Source organism: Pristiophorus japonicus, chromosome 19, assembly GCF_044704955.1.
Source record: "Pristiophorus japonicus isolate sPriJap1 chromosome 19, sPriJap1.hap1, whole genome shotgun sequence".
NCBI classification, from domain to species: Eukaryota; Metazoa; Chordata; class Chondrichthyes; family Pristiophoridae; genus Pristiophorus; species Pristiophorus japonicus.
In genome coordinates, this window is record NC_091995.1 from 7027209 (window position 1) to 7046462 (window position 19254).

Consider the following 19254-nt stretch of genomic DNA (forward strand, 5'->3'; position numbering starts at 1 on the left):
TATTAGTATAATATTTGTAGAAGTATAAATACGGATTTATTATAGAATTTTATGACTTCCCTTCCCCCCCCACCTCGTTCTGGACGCCTAATTTGTAACCTGCGCCTGATTTTTTAATGTGTAGAACAGGTTTTTTCAGTTCTACAAAAATCTTCACTTGCTCCATTCTAAGTTAGTTTGGAGTACGTTTTCACTGTGGAAACTTTGAAATCAGGCGTCAGTGGCCGGACACGCCCCCTTTTGAAGAAAAAATTCTGTTCCAAAGTGGAACTGTTCTAACTGGCTCGAACTGCAGAAACAAAAAATGTGGAGAATTGCGATTTCTAAGATAGTCCGTTCTCCACCAGTTGCTCCTAAAAATCAAGCGCAAATCATGTGGAAACTTGGGCCCAGTGTCTGATCGCAAGTCTTTCATTGTTACAAAGTGCACCGCTGCCACCTGCTGGCAGGATATCAGTGCTGCAGGAAAGAATTGCCCATTAAAATGGCCCAAGAAGTGGTGACTGTCTCTGAAGGTTCACAAGGACAGTGATGCCCCTAGAGGAGGGGGAGCCCCCCCATTGGCTCAGAGGATGTAATATCCTTCGGGTATATAACAGCCTTGGAGTTGATGGTGCTGATGGAGGGGTTTGTAGGTTGAAGTGGAAGTTGATCCTGTGCTTGTGGTGAATGGGCTGGAAATTGGACCTGGTTGTCCCAGTTTATGGGGGTAAAATGGGCATCATGAGGGTCAGATTTGGGGACCAATGTCCGACGCCCAATTGGGTCGGGCCATTTTACCATTGAATCTCACAGTACAGAGGAGGCCATTCGGCACTTCGTGTCTGTGCTGGCTCTTTGAAAGAGCAAAACAATTAATCCCACTCCCCTGCCTTTTCCCCATAACCCATACTTTCCCTTCAAATATTTATCCAATTCCCTTTTGAGGGCTACTATTGAATCTGTATCCACCATCCTATCAGGTAGTGCAATCCAAATACTGAACTCTCCTGTGTGAATAGGTTGATCCTCATGTTGCCTCTGGTTCCTTTGCCAGAGGAGTGGAGAGGAGAGGAGAGGAGAGGCTGAACCGGCCCGGCCCGGCTGGGCCCAAGACTTCAGGCGGGGCCCGCCCCCAGCACCGGATTTACAGGTAGGGGGTCGGGTCCGGGGGGGTTCGGGTCTTGGGTGGGGGGGGGTCCGGTCCGGGGGGGGTCGGGTCGGGTTGGGGGCGGGGGGTGCGGGGGCGGGTCAGGTCGGGGAGCACGAGTGGGGGCGGGGGTCGGGTCCGGGAGGGGGAGTTGGGTCCGGTCGGGAGGAAGCAGGAGCTGGGCATGGGAGGAGCCTTATCCACGCAGCCCCAGTGAGGCCATTCGGCCAGGGCTAGGGGCTGCTTGCTTCGGGCCCCTCCCACAGAGTTTTGGCCGCCTGGAGCTACTGCACATGCGCGCCCACTGTAGCGCACATGTGCAGAGGTCCCGGCACTGTCTTCAGCGCAGGGACCTGGCTCCGCCCCCCCCCCCCCCCCCCCCACAGCTCGTGCTGCGCCGCGCCCAGCTCCAGAGGACCAGCAGGGAGCCGAAGAACCGGTAAGTATTTTTTAGGCGCACTTTGTGGCGCGAAAAACAGGCGTCCAGGTCGGGGCTGCGCCGTTCTAGGCGCAGCCTGAAACTTGGGCCCAATGTATATTATTTAGAAGCCATCTCAACTTGTCCTGCCCCCTTCAAAGATTTGTGTATATACACCATCAGGTCTTTCTCTTTCTGCACCCACTTTACAATTGTACCATTTATTTGCTATTTCCTCTCTCCATTCTTCCTACCGAAGTTCATCACATTAATTGAATTGCATCTGCCATGTGTCTGCCCATTTCACCAGTCTGTCTATGTCCTCCTGAAGTCTATTACTATCCTCCTCACTGTTTACTACAATTCTGCATTTTGTGTCATCTGCACATTGTGAAATGTTGCCCTTTATACCCAAGTCAAATGGAGTTAAAATGCAGATCAACCAATATCTAATTGAATCGTGGAAGAGGCTTGAGGGGCTGAATGGTCTCCTGTTCCTGTGTCAGCCGAGAAAGTGAGTGTCCGCAGGTAATGAGCCCTGGAAAACACGCCGACCCATTCTCAACAAAGATCCACCCATTGTCACGTCACCAGACAGTGGAAGTAACAGGCCCCCTGGCTGATTCTTGCCCATCCCGAACCCGGATATGCTCAGGCCCATCTCTGCACCTCCACTGTCATTCTGCTTCAGATAGTGTGTCTCACCAGCAATCCAGCCTGGAACCTCCCTGGTCTGTGTGTCTCAGTGAACACACCAAGCAGTGCTCGGCAATTCTGAGACCACCTTCTGATTTAGACACGGACTCTGCAGACAGGTGGAGCAGATACTTTTATTTCTGTGTGCAGGGTACAAGGAGACAGCACTTTACAATTTATCAAACAGTTTCAACACTTGGTTACAATGATATACTTTGCTTCCTATTAAACTCTGCAGGATATAACATTTAAAGCCAGCTCATCAAACTCTGAAACACAGTTGCAAATTTAAAATATGACCTTGATTTGATTATGAAAGAATGACAGACTTGAATTTATATAGCGCCTTTCACAGTCTCTCAACACCTAAAGTGTTTTACAGTCAATGAAGAACTTTTGAATTGCAGTCACTATTTTAATGTAGGGAATCGCAACGGCCAATTTTTGCACTGCAAGCTCCCATAACCAGCAATATTGTGGTACTAATGCTGGTTCAGGGATCAATATAAAACCTATATAAAGACTAGTTCGGCCCCAGCTGGAGCATTGGGTCCAATTCTGGGCACTATCGCTCCGGTTACACCAGGCGGGGGCTCTTAAAATCAGCCCCATCAGTTCGCGATGGGGATTGAGATGATCCAGAGTCTGGAGCAAGGTGCAAATAAAACAAACAAAACGTTTAGTTCATGCTTCTGGGATTTAATTAAGCCCGAATAGCTCTGTTTTTAATAAATGCTGCTTCTATTGTGCAGTTTAATAACAGGCTTGGCAGCAGAGGTGTTGCTGATTGATCTCAAACACCGCCATGTAGCGCCACCTTCTGCCTGTGGAGCAACATTACAGGCAGGAAGGTCACCGGGTTCCTGCAGTTCACAGATCATTCCACCCAGTGAGTTCCCCTCCACAATTCACCATCCATTTGTTTCTTCTCTTCCCCTTCCTTCTTTCCCCCAGTCCTACACAGGCCCTCGCTGATCGTTCAGCTCCCAGTTCCGATGCAGATTGTATTACCGGAATGTTAACCTGCCTTCTCTCTCCACAGGTGATGACCTTGTCCACTCTCTATTCTAAATACTTCACACGCTTGAATGTTCTGATCATTTCCATCCCCTGGCTTTTCCCATGTTTCTGACTCTCCCACCAGTTCCCTTTTGATTTCATTTCTATCTGGTGCCCCCTTTTACTTTTCCCTTCCCCTGGGTGGATATTATTGAATGTGCCGTGTCTCGGATGAGTCCCTTTGTCATGTCCTTCCCACTGGTGTTCTATCTCACCCTAGTTCCTCTCCCCTGCCTCTCGTTACCTTTAACTCCCAACTGGAGTCTGTGGTTCCCTTGCTGTATTTCTGAGTGTTTTAATTCTCCTCTGTCTCTGAGCCCCGATGATTCTCACAGAATGATAGAAATTAACAGCACAGAAGGAAGCCATTCGACCTATTGTGTCCGTGCCAGCCGACAAAGCTATCTAGCCCAATCCCACCTTCTAGCTCCTGTAGATTAGGGCACTTCAAGTGCATATCCAAGTATTTTTTAAATGTGGTGAGGTTTTCTGCCTCTACCATCCTTTCATTCAGTGAGTTCCAGACCCCCATAATCCTCTGGGTGAAAACATTTCTTCTCAAATCTCCTCTAAACCTCCTACCACTTACGTTAAATCTATGTCCCCTGGTTATTGACCCTTCTGCCAAGGGAAATAGGTCCTTCCTGCTCACTCTATCTAGTTCCCTTGGAATTTTACACACCTCAATTAATCTCCCCTCAGCCTTCTCTGTTCCAAAGAAAACCCCAGATTTTCCAATCTTTCCTCATAGCTAAAATTCTCCAGTCAGGCAACATCCTCATAAATCTCCTCTGTACCCTCTCTAGTGCAATCACATCTTTCCTGTAATGTGGTGACCAGAACTGCATGCAGTACTCCAGCTGTGGCTTAGTGTTTTATACAGTTGGAGCATAACTTCCCTGCTCTTACATTCTATGCCTCAGCTAATAAAGCTAATGTAAGTACCATATGCCTTTTTAACTACCTTATCTACCTGTCCTGCTACTTTCAGTATCTGTGGACATACACTCCACTTCTCAATGTCCTACCATTTAATCTGGAATCCCCTTGCCTTGTTTGCCCTCCTCAAAAGCATGACCTCACACTTCTCCAGATTGAATTTCATTTACCACTGTTGTGCCAACCTGACCAGTCCATTGATATCTTCCTGCAGTCTACAGCATTTTTCTTCATTATCAACCACACAGTCAATTTTTGTATCATCTGCAAACTTCTTAATTATACAAGAACAACTTGTACTTATATAGTGCCTTTAACGTAGTGAAATGTCCCAAGGTGTTTTACAGGAGTAGTATGGGATAACAATTTGACACCGAGCCACAAAAGTAGAAATTAACACAGGTGACCAAAAGCTTGGTCACAGATATGTTTTAAGGAGCGTCTTGAGGGAGGAAAGAGAGGTGGAGAGGTTTAGGGAGGGAGTTCTCGAGTTGGGGCCCAGGCAATAGAAGGCACGACCACTGATGGTTGAGCGATTATAATCCGGGATGCTCAAGAGGGCAGAGTTAGCAGAGCGCAGACATCTCTGGGGTGGGGGTTGTGGGGGCTGAAGGAGATCACAGAGACAGGGAGGGGTAAGGGCCATGGAGGGATTTGAAAATAAGGATAACAACTTTGAAATCGAGGCATTGTTTAACTGGGTGTGAATGGAGGTCAGCGAGCACAGGGGCAATAGTTGAGCGGGACTTGGTACGAGTTAGGACACAGGCAGCCGAGTTTTGGATCACCTATAGTTTACATAAGATGGAATGTGGGAGGCCAGCCAGGAGTGCCTTGTAATAGTCAAGTCTAGAGGTAACAAAGACAAGGCGAGAGCTTCAGCAGCACACCCTACCTTCAAGTCTAAATCATTGATACATACCACAAAAAGCAAGGGACCCAGTACTGAGCCCTGCAGATCCCCACTGGAAACCTCCTTCCAGTCACAAAAATGCCCATCAACCATTACTCTTTGATTCCTGCCACTGAGCTCATTTTGGATCCAACTTGCCACTTTGCCTTGGATCCCATGTGTTTTTTCTTTCGTGACCAGGTGGAACCTTATCAAAAGCCTTGCCAAAATCCATATAGACTACATCACTACCCTCATCGACCGTCCTTGTTACCTCATCAAAAAATTAAATCAAGTTAGTCAGACAAGACTTTCCTATAACAAATCCATGCTGACTGTCCTTGATTAATCAGTGTCCTTCTAAATGAAGATTTATCCTGCCTCTCAGAATTTTTTCCAATAATTTTCCCACCACCAAGGTTAGGCTGACTGGCCTTTAATTACTCAAACTATCACTGTCTCACTTTTTTAACAACTGTACAACATTAGCAGTCCTCCGGCACCACTCCTCTAGCCAGCGAGGATTGGAAAATGATGGTCAGAGCCTCTGCTATTTCCTCTCTTGCTTCTCTTAACAACCTGGGATACATTTCGTTCTGGTCTGGGGATTCTCAATGTTCTCGAGGTTTTTATTTAATTTGACAGGATTGTCTGGAGCAGTTGCCACGAGTTTGTTCCACTGCACCGATTGAACAAACAAATCTCACCAACAAGACATTGTCAGTCGGTTGTAGCTGCCCTGACCTCAGGTGACATTTGGACCATCTGTGATTGAGACTGACGCCCATCAGTTTGCAGCTGGCAGGAGGCAGGGTGAAATTATGGGATGGGCCTGTTAGTGACCGTTAACCACACAGATTATCAGTGGTGCAGAGTTTATCCCACCTTCATTCCATCCCGGACTAAAGATGGGAAAGATTCTCTCAGTGAAAGTGTGGGTGTAAGTATGGAAATGGGACATGTTATCCGCATTGTAAAATGACACCTGTCCGCCCTCATAGTCCAGGTACACCCCGAACTTCCGGGGCTTCACACTCTGGGTGATGCGGGTCAGTGAGGGGGAAAAATAGTCACTTTCAGGCCCAAACCACACAATCCAGTATCCGGTCTCAGGGCTCATGGTGAATGCCCCTTTCCTCCCGGCAGACTCTCTGGTCACTCCCAGAGCCCACCAAGTCTTGTTCCCCACCTCCACCTCCCAGTAGTGTCTCCCTGATGTGAATCCCTCTGATCCCAGGATACAGCCCCAGGCATCAAACCTCTCCGGGGTGTCAGGGAGCCGCTGCTCTTTGTCTCCAGATCTCACACGGGTCCGGTCCTCAGACAGGATGAGTTTGGGATTCGCTGTGTTCGGATCCAGAGTCAGAGAGGCTGGAGCTGGGGGAAAGTTAAAGTAACACAGTCAGTGATTTAGTTTCTTGCTGTGGTTTATTCAAACATTTTCCTTTTTAAAGAGCCCACTCGGGCTCTGGGTTGTGATCCTGGAATCTGCTGCCGCTCCAGGGGGAAGGTAGAGAGGGAGGGATGTGGGGAGGGGAGAGAGGGTAGAGAGGGAGGGGCGTGGGGGAGGGTAGAGAGGGAGGGGCGTGGGGGAGGGTAGAGAGGGAGGGGCGTGGGGGAGGGTAGAGAGGGAGGGGCGTGGGGGAGGGTAGAGAGGGAGGGGCGTGGGGGAGGGTAGAGAGGGAGGGGCGTGGGGGAGGGTAGAGAGGGAGGGGCGTGGGGGAGGGTAGAGAGGGAGGGGCGTGGGGGAGGGTAGAGAGGGAGGGGCGTGGGGGAGGGTAGAGAGGGAGGGGCGTGGGGGAGGGTAGAGAGGGAGGGGCGTGGGGGAGGGTAAAGAGGGAGGGGCGTGGGGGAGGGTAGAGAGGGAGGGGCGTGGGGGAGGGTAGAGAGGGAGGGGCGTGGGGGAGGGTAGAGAGGGAGGGGCGTGGGGGAGGGTAGAGAGGGAGGGGCGTGGGGGAGGGTAGAGAGGGAGGGGTGTGGGGGAGGGTAGAGAAGGAGGAGTGTGGGGGAGGGTAATGAGGGAGGGGTGTGGGGGAGGGGCAAAAGAGTGGGGAAGGGGGGAGTGAATGGAGAGAGAGGGGAGCGCGAGCGGAGGGGGGAGCGCGAGCGGAGTGGGGGAGAGAGCAGAGGGGGGAGAGAGAATGAGGGGGAGGGGAGTGAGAGCAGAGTGGGGGTGGGAGAGAGCGGACAGAGATGAGAGAGAGTGGGGGGTGGGTGGAGAGGGGGTGAGAGCGGGGGGAGGGAGAGCAGGGTGGAGGGGGGAGAGAGGGAGGGGGGGAAGGGGAGAGAGAACGGGAGGAGGGGAAGAGAGAGCGGCGGGGGGGAAGGGAGAGCAACGTGGAGTGGGGGAGGGGAGAGAAAGAGAGGAGTGTGGGAAAGAGAGTGGGGGTAGGGGAGAGAGAGCTGGGGAGAGACAGTGGGGGAGGGTCCAATCCCGATTTCCAGCAGCAGACAGGAGTTTTATGGAGTGGAGAGAAACACTGCAGACCTTCTCGCCTCCACATTAAAAGTAGGACAGTAAGTGTACTGACCTTTTCACTGGGTGCTATATCCATGTGCAGAAATCCCAAACCAAGGGCTCAGGGTGTCCCAATCTCTGGACAGCGTCCTGAAACAGCCATTCGGCCCCTCTTTGGCACATGGAAGGGGCCTAACGCCTATTTTAAGCAACTGCCTTGAACGCCTGAAAAAAGCGTGAGCCGATTACCGGTTGGGCGACAATCATAGAATTTTACGGCACAGAGAGGGGGGAGGGGGCGGGGTGTGGAGAGCGGAGGAACGGTGGAGGGAGCAGAGAGAGCGGCAGGGTGGGGGGGGGAGGTGGGAGAGAAAGCGGGGGAGATTGAAGAGAGAGAGGCAGGAGAAAAGGGAGAGAGAGAGGAGGGAGCTATAGAGGGGAAAGATCAGAAGGGGAGGGAGAAAGGGGGATCGAAGGGACAGAGAGGGGGGAATCGGAGGAAGAGAGTGGGAATTGGAGTGGGAGGGAGGAGGTCAGGAGCACAGTGGGGGAGTGGGAGATAGAGTACGGAGAGCACAGTGGTGATGGCCATTCGGCCCACCATGCTTGTGCTGTTTCTTTGAAAGAGCGGTCCAATTCAGTCTGACATGCGCTGCTTTTTCCCCTTATCCTGAAAATTAATTATCCTCAAGAACATGTCCAATTGCCTGAGGAACATTCCTATGGAATCAGGGAGTGCATTCCAGATCAAAACAACTCTGAGAAATTTCTCCTCGTTTCTTTTGGCAATTATTTTAAATTGATGATCTTTGTTTCGAGACCCACATGCAAGAGGAAACAATTTCTCCCTCTCTACTCCATCCATCTCCCCCATAATATTAAGTAGCTGTATTGAATCTTCCTGTAACCTCCACTCTCAGGAGAACTATTCCAGCTTCTCCAACTTGTCCACCTAACTGAAGTTTCTCACCCTGGTAATCTCGGCTCCCTCGCTACTGATTTGGCATCCTTCCGAAATTGTGGTGCTCAGAATTGTGCACAATACTGCATCGAAGGTTTATTTCCAGTGTCCTTGGGCACAGGACACTGCACCCCAAAATTGGTCCTTTTTACACTGTAAACCCAGCCCACTTTCTAAACCCTGGTTTCCTAACCCAGAAAGTAATCTGCAGAAGCTGGGTGCAGAGACCTAGTTGCGGGTTTTGGGGCATTTTCTTTTGCCTCTGACATTCTTCTCCGATTGTGACCCACTGAGGAACTCTGCAGCCCCAGTGTTGCGCTATTCTCAGTCTCTGCAGAGTGGCCCACACACCACTAATCAGCCCTGTCGAGCCTGGGGAAAGGGGGAAAGGACATAGAATCATAGAAAACAGGTGCAGGAGTAGGCCATTCTGCCCTTCGAGCCTGCAACACCATTCAATAAGATCATGGCTGATCATTCATCTCAGTACCCCTTTCCTGCTTTCTCTCCATACCCCTTGATCCCCTTAGCCAGGAGGGCCATATCTAGCTCCCCCTTGAATATATCCAATGAACTGGCATCAACAACTCTCTGAGGTAGGGAGTTCCACAGGTTAACAACTCTGAGTGAAGAAGTTTCTCCTCATCTCAGTCCTAAATGGCTTACCCCTTATCCTTAGACTATGTCCCCTGGTTCTGGACTTCCTCAACATCGGGAACATTCTTCCTGCATCTAACCTGTCCAGTTCTGTCAGAATTTTATATGTTTCTATGAGATCACCTCTCATCCTTCGAAACTCCAGTGAATACAGGTCCAGTCGATCCAGTCTCTCCTCATATGTCAGTCCTGCCATCCCGGGAATCAGTCTGGTGAACCTTCGCTGCACTCCCTCAATAGCAAGAACATCCTTCCTCAGATTAGGAAACCAAAACTGAACACAATATTCCAGATGAGGCCTCACTAAGGCCCTGTACAACTGCAGTAAGACCTCCCTGCTCCTACACTCAAATCCCCTAGCTATGAAGGCCAACATACCATTTGCCTTCTTCACTGCCTGCTGTACCTGCATGCCAACTTTCAATGACTGATGTACCATGACACCCAGGTCTCGTTGCACCTCCCCTTTTCCTAATCTGCCGCCATTCAGATAATATTCTGCCTTCGTGTTTTTACCATCAAAGTGGATAACCTCACATTTATCCACATTATACTGCATCTGCCACACGTTTGCCCATTCACCTAACCTGTCCAAGTCACCCTGCAGCCTTTTAGCGTCCTCCTCACAGCTCACACTGCCACCCAGCTTAGTGTCATCTGCAAACTTGGAGATATTACACTCAATTCCCTCATCCAAATCATTAATGTATATTGTAAATAACTGAGCCCTGTGGCACCCCACTAGTCACTGCCTGCCATTCTGAAAAGGACCCGTTTATCCCGACTCTCTGCTTCCTGTCTGCCAACCAGTTCTCTACCCACGTCAGTACATTACCCCCAATACCATGTGCTTTAATTTTTCACACCAATCTCTTTTGTGGGACCTTGTCAAAAGCCTTTTGAAAGTCCAAATACACCACATCCACTGATTCTCCCTTGTCCACTCTACCAGTTACATCCTCAAAAAATCTAGAAGATTTGTCAAGCAGGATTTCCCTTTCATAAATCCATGCTTACTTGGACCGATCCTGTCACTGCGTTCCAAATGTGCTGCTATTACATCTTTAATAATTGATTCCAACATTTTCCCCATCACCGATGTCAGGCTAACCGGTCTATAATTACCCATTTTCTCTCTCCCTCCTTTTTTAAAAAGTGGTGTTACATTAGCTACCCTCCAGTCCATAGGAACCGATCCAGAATCGATAAACTGTTGGAAAATGATCACCAATGCATCCACTATTTCTTGGGCTACTTCCTTAAGTACTCTGGGATGCAGACTATCAAACTCTGGGATGCAGACTATCAGGCCCCGGGGATTTATCGGCCTTCAATTCCATCAATTTCCCTAACACCATTTCCCGCCTAATAAGGATTTTCTTCAGTTCCTCCTTCTCACTAGACCCTCGGTCCTCTAGTATTTCCAGAAGGTTATTTGTGTCTTCCTTCATGAAGACAGAACAAAAGTATTTGTTTAACTGGTCCACAATTTCTTTGTTTCCTATTATAAATTCACCTGAATCTGACTGCAAGGGACCTACGTTTGTTTTCACTAATCAGGAGAAATTGGAGAAATGAAGGAAAAAACGAGGAAGGGAAAGGAAGAGAGATAGAAAAAGCAACCGAGGAAAACTAACTTAAAAAAACCTCCGCAGAGGAAATGGGAAAGACAGGACACACAAGAGACAAAGTCCCAGACACTCTTAGGTTGGTCACAAACAGCATTGCAATTCCAGATTGAATGGAACAGCTCGGGTCTTGTTCAGCCTGAGGCAGTGGCCAAGGAGGGGATGGAGTTGATGACAAAGGTGTACAGTTGTTGACAAGCTCCAGAAACAATGGCTTAATTCTCAACTAGCAGAGACCTGCGAAACATATGCCGTCAAATTGGTATCTTTATTGCAAAAGTACTTTTTAAATATGGGATTTCTAGTTATTCTTTCACCAAAGACTGTAACAGAATCTAAACTTCTCACTCTGGAAAACGCTGCATAAAGCTGTCCATGTGTAAAAACCAGCCTAGTAATATAAAAACAAATTTTGCCTCCCGCCCTGCCTCCATGCCCAAGTTCCTGACCCCCCCTCCCCCACACACACACACAAACTTCCTGACCTACTCTCCCCCACCCACCATAGACGTTGCATTGTGTGTTGGTTACAGACTGTTAACAGGTTTATTGGGTTATGATGTGAATAGTAACTGTGTCGTGACTTCTGGATTCTGTCCAGTCTTACCATATGGATCACGTTCTCGCTCTCAACCCCCCCCCACCCCCACACACACACACACACACACACACACACACACACACACACGCACCTTTAAACCTGGATCACGTTCTTCCACCATCACCACTGTGCTCTCCGTACTCTTTACCACCCTCCCCCACCGTGCTCCTGACCTCCTCCCTCCCATTCTGTTTCCCACCCTCTTCCTCCAATCACCCCTCTCTGTCCCTTCATTCCCCCTCCCCCTCCAAACTTCCCCCTCTATCTCGCTCCCCTTCTCTCCTGCCTGTTTCTCTTCCGCCTCTCTCCGATCGTTCTTCCCCCCCCCCACTCTCCTGCCTCTCTCTCCCACTCTGTCTCTCCCTCCGATATCCGCCTCTATCGCTCTCTCTCTTTCCCCCCTCGCCCTCCCTCCATCTCCCCCTCACTTTCCCGCCACTCTGCCCCTCCCCCTCTGTCTCTCCCTCTCGCTCTCCCCCCACTTTCCCGCCTCTCTCTCCTCTCCCTCCGATCTCTCTCACCCCCTCGCCCTCCATCTCTCTCTCTCCACTGTCTCTCTCTTTCCCCCCCCTCTCTTTTCCCCCCCCTCCGATCCTCTCTTTCCCCCCCCCGATCCTCCCCCCGATCCTCTCTTCCCCCCCATCCTCTTTCCCCCCCCGATCCTCTCTTTCCCCCCCCCCGATCCTCTCTTCCCCCCCGATCCTCTCTTCCCCCCCGATCCTCTCTTCCCCCCCGATCCTCTCTTCCCCCCCGATCCTCTCTTCCCCCCCGATCCTCTCTTTCCCCCCATGATCCTCTCTTCCCCCCCCGATCCTCTCTTTCCCCCCATGATCCTCTCTTCCCCCCCCGATCCTCTCTTTCCCCCCCGATCCTCTCTTTCCCCCCCGATCCTCTCTTTCCCCCCCCCCTTTCCCCTCCCCGACCCCCCCTTCCCTTTCCCCTCCCCGACCCCCCCTTCACTTTTCCCTCCCCGACCCCCCCCTTCCCTTTCCCCTCCCCGACCCCCCCCTCCCTCCCCGACCCCCCCTTCCCCTCCCCGACCCCCCCTTCCCTTTCCCCTCCCCGACCCCCCCCTTCCCTTTCCCCTCCCCGACCCCCCCTTCCCTTTTCCCTCCCCGACCCCACCTTCCCTTTCCGCTCCCCGACCCCCCCTTCCCTTTTCCCTTCCCGACCCCACCTTCCCTTTCCCCTCCCCGACCCCCCCTTCCCTTTCCCCTCCCCGACCCCCCCTTCCCTTTCCCCTCCCCGACCCCCCCTTCCCCTCCCCGACCCCCCCTTCCCTTTCCCCTCCCCGACCCCCCCCTTCCCTTTCCCCTCCCCGACCCCCCCTTCCCTTTTCCCTCCCCGACCCCACCTTCCCTTTCCCCTCCCCGACCCCCCCCCTTCCCTTTTCCCTCCCCGACCCCCCCTGCCCTTTTCCCTCCCCGACCCCCCCTTCCCTTTTCCCTCCCCGACCCCCCCTTCCCTTTCCCCTCCCCGACCCCCCTTCCCTTCCCCCTCCCCGGCCCCCTTCCTCTTCTTCCCTTTCCCCCCCTCCAACCCCCTTCCTCTTCTTTCCTTTCCCCCCTCTCTCTTTCCTTTCCCCCCCTCTCTCTTTCCTTTCCCCCCCTCTCTCTTTCCTTTCCCCCCCTCTCTCTTTCCTTTCCCCCCTCTCTCTTTCCTTTCCCCCCTCTCTCTTTCCTTTCCCCCCTCTCTCTTTCCTTTCCCCCCTCTCTCTTTCCTTTCTCCCCTCTCTCTTTCCTTTCCCCCCTCTCTCCCATCTCTCTACCTCTCTCCTACATCTCTCTACCTCTCTCCCATCTCTCTACCTCTCTCTTGATTTCTTGCCTGTCTCCCTCTCCATCCAGTGTTCTCCACGGCCTTCTCCCACGGAGCAGAGGACAGCATAGCTCGCATTGTACAGCAGCTGCAACTGTGGGGCACTGAGCGTGTGTGACCGAACTTCGATGGTAGTGCACATGTGAAGATTTCAGGACAGACTATTATTATTTCTAATGTTTAACTCTAAGAAATTCCGGCTCCTCCATAACTGGATTTCCGATAATCTGTTGGATAATACTTTGGCAGTGGAGGGGTCAAGAGAGGTGGTGGAGAGGTCGAGTTGTGTGCCATCGGTTTACATCTGGAAACTGACACTGTTTCTGTGAATGAGGTTACCAAGTGGCAACACTTAAATCAGTGAGTTGGGTGGGCAGCAGTTTTGTGGGAATGGGGTCAATGGATCAGGAGGTGGATCCAGCAGAGAACACACTCTCAGACAGGCAGGCTGGCTTCTGATTGTTTATTTTACATATTTTGCAAGTAAAGGCAATAATTCAGCAAGAGAATAAAAATTAAAATACGAAATGTTGAGCCGAATATTGATGTTTTATGCAGTTGGAATATTGGTATAAAATATCAGGTCAGACATTGATGTGAATTTAAAACTGGTGTGAATAACTCAAAGCAGATCAGAGAAAGTGGGTGAGAGTCCAGGTCGAAGTGAGTGATGCTGGGATCAGTGTTACTGTGTGAAGCTGCTTTCAAAGGTGGTGCGATGACTTTCGAGCCTGGTTCTAAACTGGGGTTTAAGCAGCTGTTTCCAAAGGCCACAAGGAAAGTAGTGTTGTGAATAAAATATTTCACAGGTAGGACAGAGTCCAGTATAAGGAATGCAATGGAAATAAACACACTGCAATTACATCTGAAGGAGAAACTTACATTTCTAATGTTCCTGACAAATGTCTCAAAGCACTTCCCACAATGTATTACTTTTGAAGTGTGTTTTCTGCTGCGATATAGGGCAGGGTGTTCAAATTAGATCTCCCCTCTCCCCAGCCCTCACAATTCCACTCTCCAAGCCCAGGCAGCTCAGTCCTATTTGGATTTATCATTTTTTCCAACTTCTTACAAACTCTCTCTTCAAACTGCTGATAACCTCAGCCAACTCTGCCTTCCTTACTTCCCATACACTCCGCATAAAGCAGTTGGGAGTGATTTACACCTCACAATCGCTCGGATTTACACCGTAAACGGAGCAGTAACGAGACAAAAACCACCCGCAGTGCTTCCCACCTGGTTCCCACCAAGGCCCGCCGGGAAATTATGCCGCAGCCGTGAAATAGGAATCCAGCGCTCCCGCACTAAACATGGGGGAAGCCTCATTAGTTTATACAAACCGGATCCCAGAATGTACATGTGACCCCAATGCAATCTTGGTCTTCCATTGGACGGTGCGTGAGCTGTGCAAGTCCCACCCAGTGGAACAGTCTGTAGAATGGCCCAACCTGTGGTCCTTAAAGGGACCGCTGGAACCCTCACAGGGAATGATGCAAGGAGTTAGTTCCGTCCGGTGTCCTGGACAATATTTATCCATCAACCAACATCATGAAAACAGGTTATCTGGTCATTATCACGTTGCTGCTTGTGGGAGCTTGCTGTGCATAAACTGGTTGTGGCGTTTCCTACATTACAACAGTGACTACACTTTAAAAACTCTTCATTGTCTGTAAAGAGCTTTGGGACGTCCTGAGGTCGTGAAAGGTCGGATATAAAAATACTTCTTTCTATTTATTCTCTGTGTAACAGTTTCTCTGTGGCCGGGAGGTGCATGAATTGTCCTGCCTGCTGCTGGCCGCTCCTCGGCTTTGCCCCTCCGCCCCACAACCCCCACCATCCTACCCCCTCCCCCCCCGGATATATTTTCCTGCCATTCTCTGAGTTTGAGACTATCGCTACTTTGTTGTAGACTCTGTGACTGTGTTAAACCTCTGGATGTTTATCTTCTCTCTGCGGTTTAGGATCTCGAATACTTCAGTAAAATCACCCCAAGCCCTCCCTTATCCAGTGTAAAGACTCCTGACTTCCAGACTAGACAGAGACATCAGGGATCATTTAATCCGGGGTCTGGGAGCCGGTTTAGGCCCTTCTCATCTGGAGTTATAAATCATGAAAAGGAATATCGGAGATTTACCAGGGTTAATGGCGTCTATCATTTCTCGCCACGCTGTGTACTGTAAAGGGCCGTTGAACTTTCCGATAGACAGGGCGCCATCTACTACTGACAGTACGGGATAGTCCTCACTAATCCTGTAAATATTACACAGTTAATGTTATAAATTGACCATAAACACTTTACCAAACGGTGCAGAGATTCTGTAAAGAGCATGTCCTACCTCCTCTTCCGACAAGCTTCCTCCTGAAATAAATAAAACACAAACAGTGAGGACAGTAAAAGACTTCAGGAAGACACAGACAGGCTGGTGAAATGAGCAGGCACAGGGGGATACAATTTAACACAGAGAAGTCTGAAGTGAGGCATTTTGGAAGGAAGAATGAGGAGAGGCATTGTAAACTAAATGGTACAATTTTAAATGGGGTGCAGGAACGGAGAGCCCTGGGGATCACATACACAAATCTTTAGGACAATTGACAAAAGAGAGTGGGGATTTTTTGAACAATGACTTGTGATGATCTGGAATGCACTAACTGGCAGAGTGGAAGAAGCAGATTCCATAGCTACTTTCAAAAGAAATTCGAAATATACTTGAAAAGAAAAAGAATGCAATCTTTGGCGAAAAAACGGGGTGAGTGGGACTAATTGGATCGCTCTTTCAAAGAGCCGCACAGACACGATGGGCCATTTGTGCTGTAGGATTCTGTGATTGTAAGTAGTTGAACATTCCGATTCATGTGTCAGATACTGAAACTCACAGTGACTGTCACACACACCCACACACTCACAACATGGAATTGGAACTGGAATGCATTGTGAGTTCCGGGGGCATTATAAACTTGCGCGACACGGAAATAATTACAAATTAAGTCTAAATATCACGACAAATAATTCCCGGGAGTTCAGAGGTATTCCCAGGATTCTGTAGACAGTATGGGAGCAGTTTAGTTCAGTGACAATAGCAGAACCGCCACCATAATAGATACAACAATCGGTTTAAGTCAGTTTCAAATTTTTCAGCAAATGCTGCATTTATTTCAGTTCTCATCGGTTATTTTATGACTGTGTGAAGTTTCACTGAACTGACCAGCAATATAATCCTCACCTTCAGAAATATCAGCCAATCTTTTTGCTCCATCTGTTTCTGCAACTTTGAGAGCTCTTCCTGAACAGAATTTAAATTCTCTAGAATTTCTCGAAGGTTTTTCTCCATTGTTTCTACAATCTTCCCCTCTTGTTCCCTGAGATCTCGGATTAAACGCTGCTCTTTCTCAGTGAGAATCTGGTGCATTTTAGCGAACTCGGATGTGATGCGGGTCTGCAGACTGCTCGACTGTTCCTACCAAATGAATTGTGAAACATAATTAATGTACCGCGATAGAGGGAACAAAACTAACCGAGATCCCAGAAAATCAGCTCAGGGAGACCTTACCCTAACTCCGGAAATCTGCTGTTTTTGTTTTAATTCCGTTTCTAGAGCCGCCGATTTCTTCCATGTGAGAGAATCTAAGGAAGATTTCAGCCGATCCTGGGATTGGGAGAAAATCACAGAATTAAAGTGTTAGACCATGAAAATGTGATAAAATAATCAGGTGATCCAATCTGTTCCCTTTAACCTTGTAGATTCCAACAGCTTCTTTAATGGGCATGAAGCGGTGCTCTCTGTGTTCCCGCGCATCTCTACAGATCAGACAGATCAGTTTCTTGTCAGTTTCACAAAACAGCTTCAGTTCTTCCTGATGTTCCTCACAGTGACGTTTACTTTCCGGCTCTTTCGGATTCAAGTTTAATTTTCGAGCTTTCTCGGCCAGACTCGCTAAGGCCCAGCTGGCTCTGAGGTTTATTTCCGGAAACTCCGCTCTACATTCCGGGCAGGAGTTTGTCTCCTTCTTTCCCCAAAACTGTGTGATACAGGAGCGGCAGAAGTTGTGCCCACACTCCAGTGAAACTGGATCGGTGAAGAAATCCAGACAAATGGGACAAATTGCCTCTTCGGTCAAACTCTCGGCTTGCTGTCTGGTCGCCATTTTCACAGCCAGCACTTCCTGATTCAAACCCGCGTTCAGTTTCGATATCGCTGCCGCACACCCTCAGCTCAGCGTTTTACCGATGAATTCACGGCAATACTCAGGGAATTATTATTATACACCAGTGTATGTCCCTCGACTTTTACACAGGGAGACAAAACATAGGGCAGTTTGAAGGACAAACAGGGTTAGAGAGCGGAGAGGAAAAACAGCCCTGGCCGGGAGGGTGACGGTCCCTGGGGTGTTGGCAGAGGGAGAGAGGGAGGGAGGAGGCAGGGATCAAGATTCCAGTGCACTTTGCTCCAGACCGAACTCACTGCCGACCACAAACCCACTGGTGACACACGGTGTGAGATAGAGATTCATAAACTGAATTGTGTTAATGATTGCAGCCGCTCACCCTAAAACACAAAGTGCCCCAAATGTCAAGGAGTGATATCAGGTGACAGGTACACAGAAGACCCCAGGTCGTCCCAAAGCGCTTTAAAGTTCTCGAAGTACTTTTGAGGAAGTGTAGGTACTATTGTAATGTGGAGGAACACGTCAACCTATTTGAGCACAGCAAGCTCCCACAAAGAGCAATGAATTAAATGACCAAAACCTCTGTTTTTAGGTGTGGATCGGGGGATAAATGTTAGCCAGGACACCGGGGAGAATTCCCCTGCTCATGTTCGAACAAAGCCCTGGAATCATTGAGGGCCACCTGAGAGTGCAGACTGGGCCTGGGTTTCACGTCTCACAGTGCAGCGCTCCCTCAGCACTGCACTGGAATATCAGCCCGGATTATGTGAGCAAGTGTCTGGAGTGAGACCGGGTCCCGCGACCTTCTGACCCAGAGGTGAGAGCGCTGCCCCTGAGCCACAGCTGACACCTCCCCCTGGGGCAGAGGCGGTTGCCCACCTGCTTCTGCAGTATTTGTTTGCAGAGGAAGTCTGGAGAGAAGATGCAGTGGAGTTTCTGTCGAGGCCGGGTCCTCCCAGGTAACCCCATCACACAGGCCTCTGTGCTCAGTGGATCCTTCCCAGGGACTCTGGGTCAGTAAAAAAACATCAAGTGATGCTGGAAGGCCTTGGAATTGTATCTTTCCTCCAATATTAGGAGGAATTTCTTTACACAGAGAGTGGTGAGAATGTGGAACTCGCTGCCACATGGAGTGGTTGAGGGAGAGAGCATTGCTGCATTGAAAGAGAGGCTTGTATTCCAAGATGACTTTATACTGCACGGAATGTATTTATAGCTTGTTTTGTATATGTTTGAGCAAATGCAGTTTATTTTTTGGGAGATAGGAAAGATTCTCGGAATACTCAAACTGTGTATCGGGGAGTTTGGGTCTGTGGATTCACATTTCAGGCAGTGCTGCCCTCCCAGTCCCTGAGACACTGTCTGATCGCAAGTCTTTCATTGTTACACGGTGCACCGCTGCCACCTGCTGGCAGGGTATCAGTGCTGCAGGAAAGATTTCCCCATTAAAATGGCCTAAGAAGTGCTGACTGTCTCTGAAGGTTCACAGGCACGATGGGCCGAATGGCCTCCTTCTGTGCTGTATCACACTCTAATTCTTATGTATTCTTATACTTGGATCTGATCAAATCACCTTCTCAAAATTGATTTAATTCAGTCCCATTGTTTGATTTTACGTTCCAGGGCCATCATTGGGAAAGATTAGCGAGAAAATGCCACATTAATATCCACAATCATGTGGGAAATATATACACATTAGGATTCGCCATTAGTGTGTAAGGTTTGATATAAGCTGCAGCTAGCTTTGAATTTCCCGACATAAACCAATATGATTGACACCAAGGCAGTGCGGTGCCCACAGAGCGATTTAAGTCGAGTCATGGTGGAGAACAAG

General features: G+C 49.5%; 1 protein-coding gene across 1 annotated transcript; it reads right to left on the minus strand.

Moving 5' to 3' along the window:
- Positions 1-5894: 5894 nt before the first annotated feature.
- LOC139229686 (zinc-binding protein A33-like) lies at positions 5895-17399 on the minus strand. The gene is made up of 6 exons (XM_070861204.1): positions 16989-17399; positions 16805-16900; positions 16478-16711; positions 15593-15615; positions 15391-15506; positions 5895-6510 (listed from the first exon to the last, which is right to left on the minus strand). The coding sequence occupies exons 1-6, from the start codon at positions 17397-17399 to the stop codon at positions 5969-5971; spliced, it is 1422 nt and encodes a 473-aa protein (XP_070717305.1). The 3' UTR covers positions 5895-5968.
- Positions 17400-19254: the final 1855 nt, after the last annotated feature.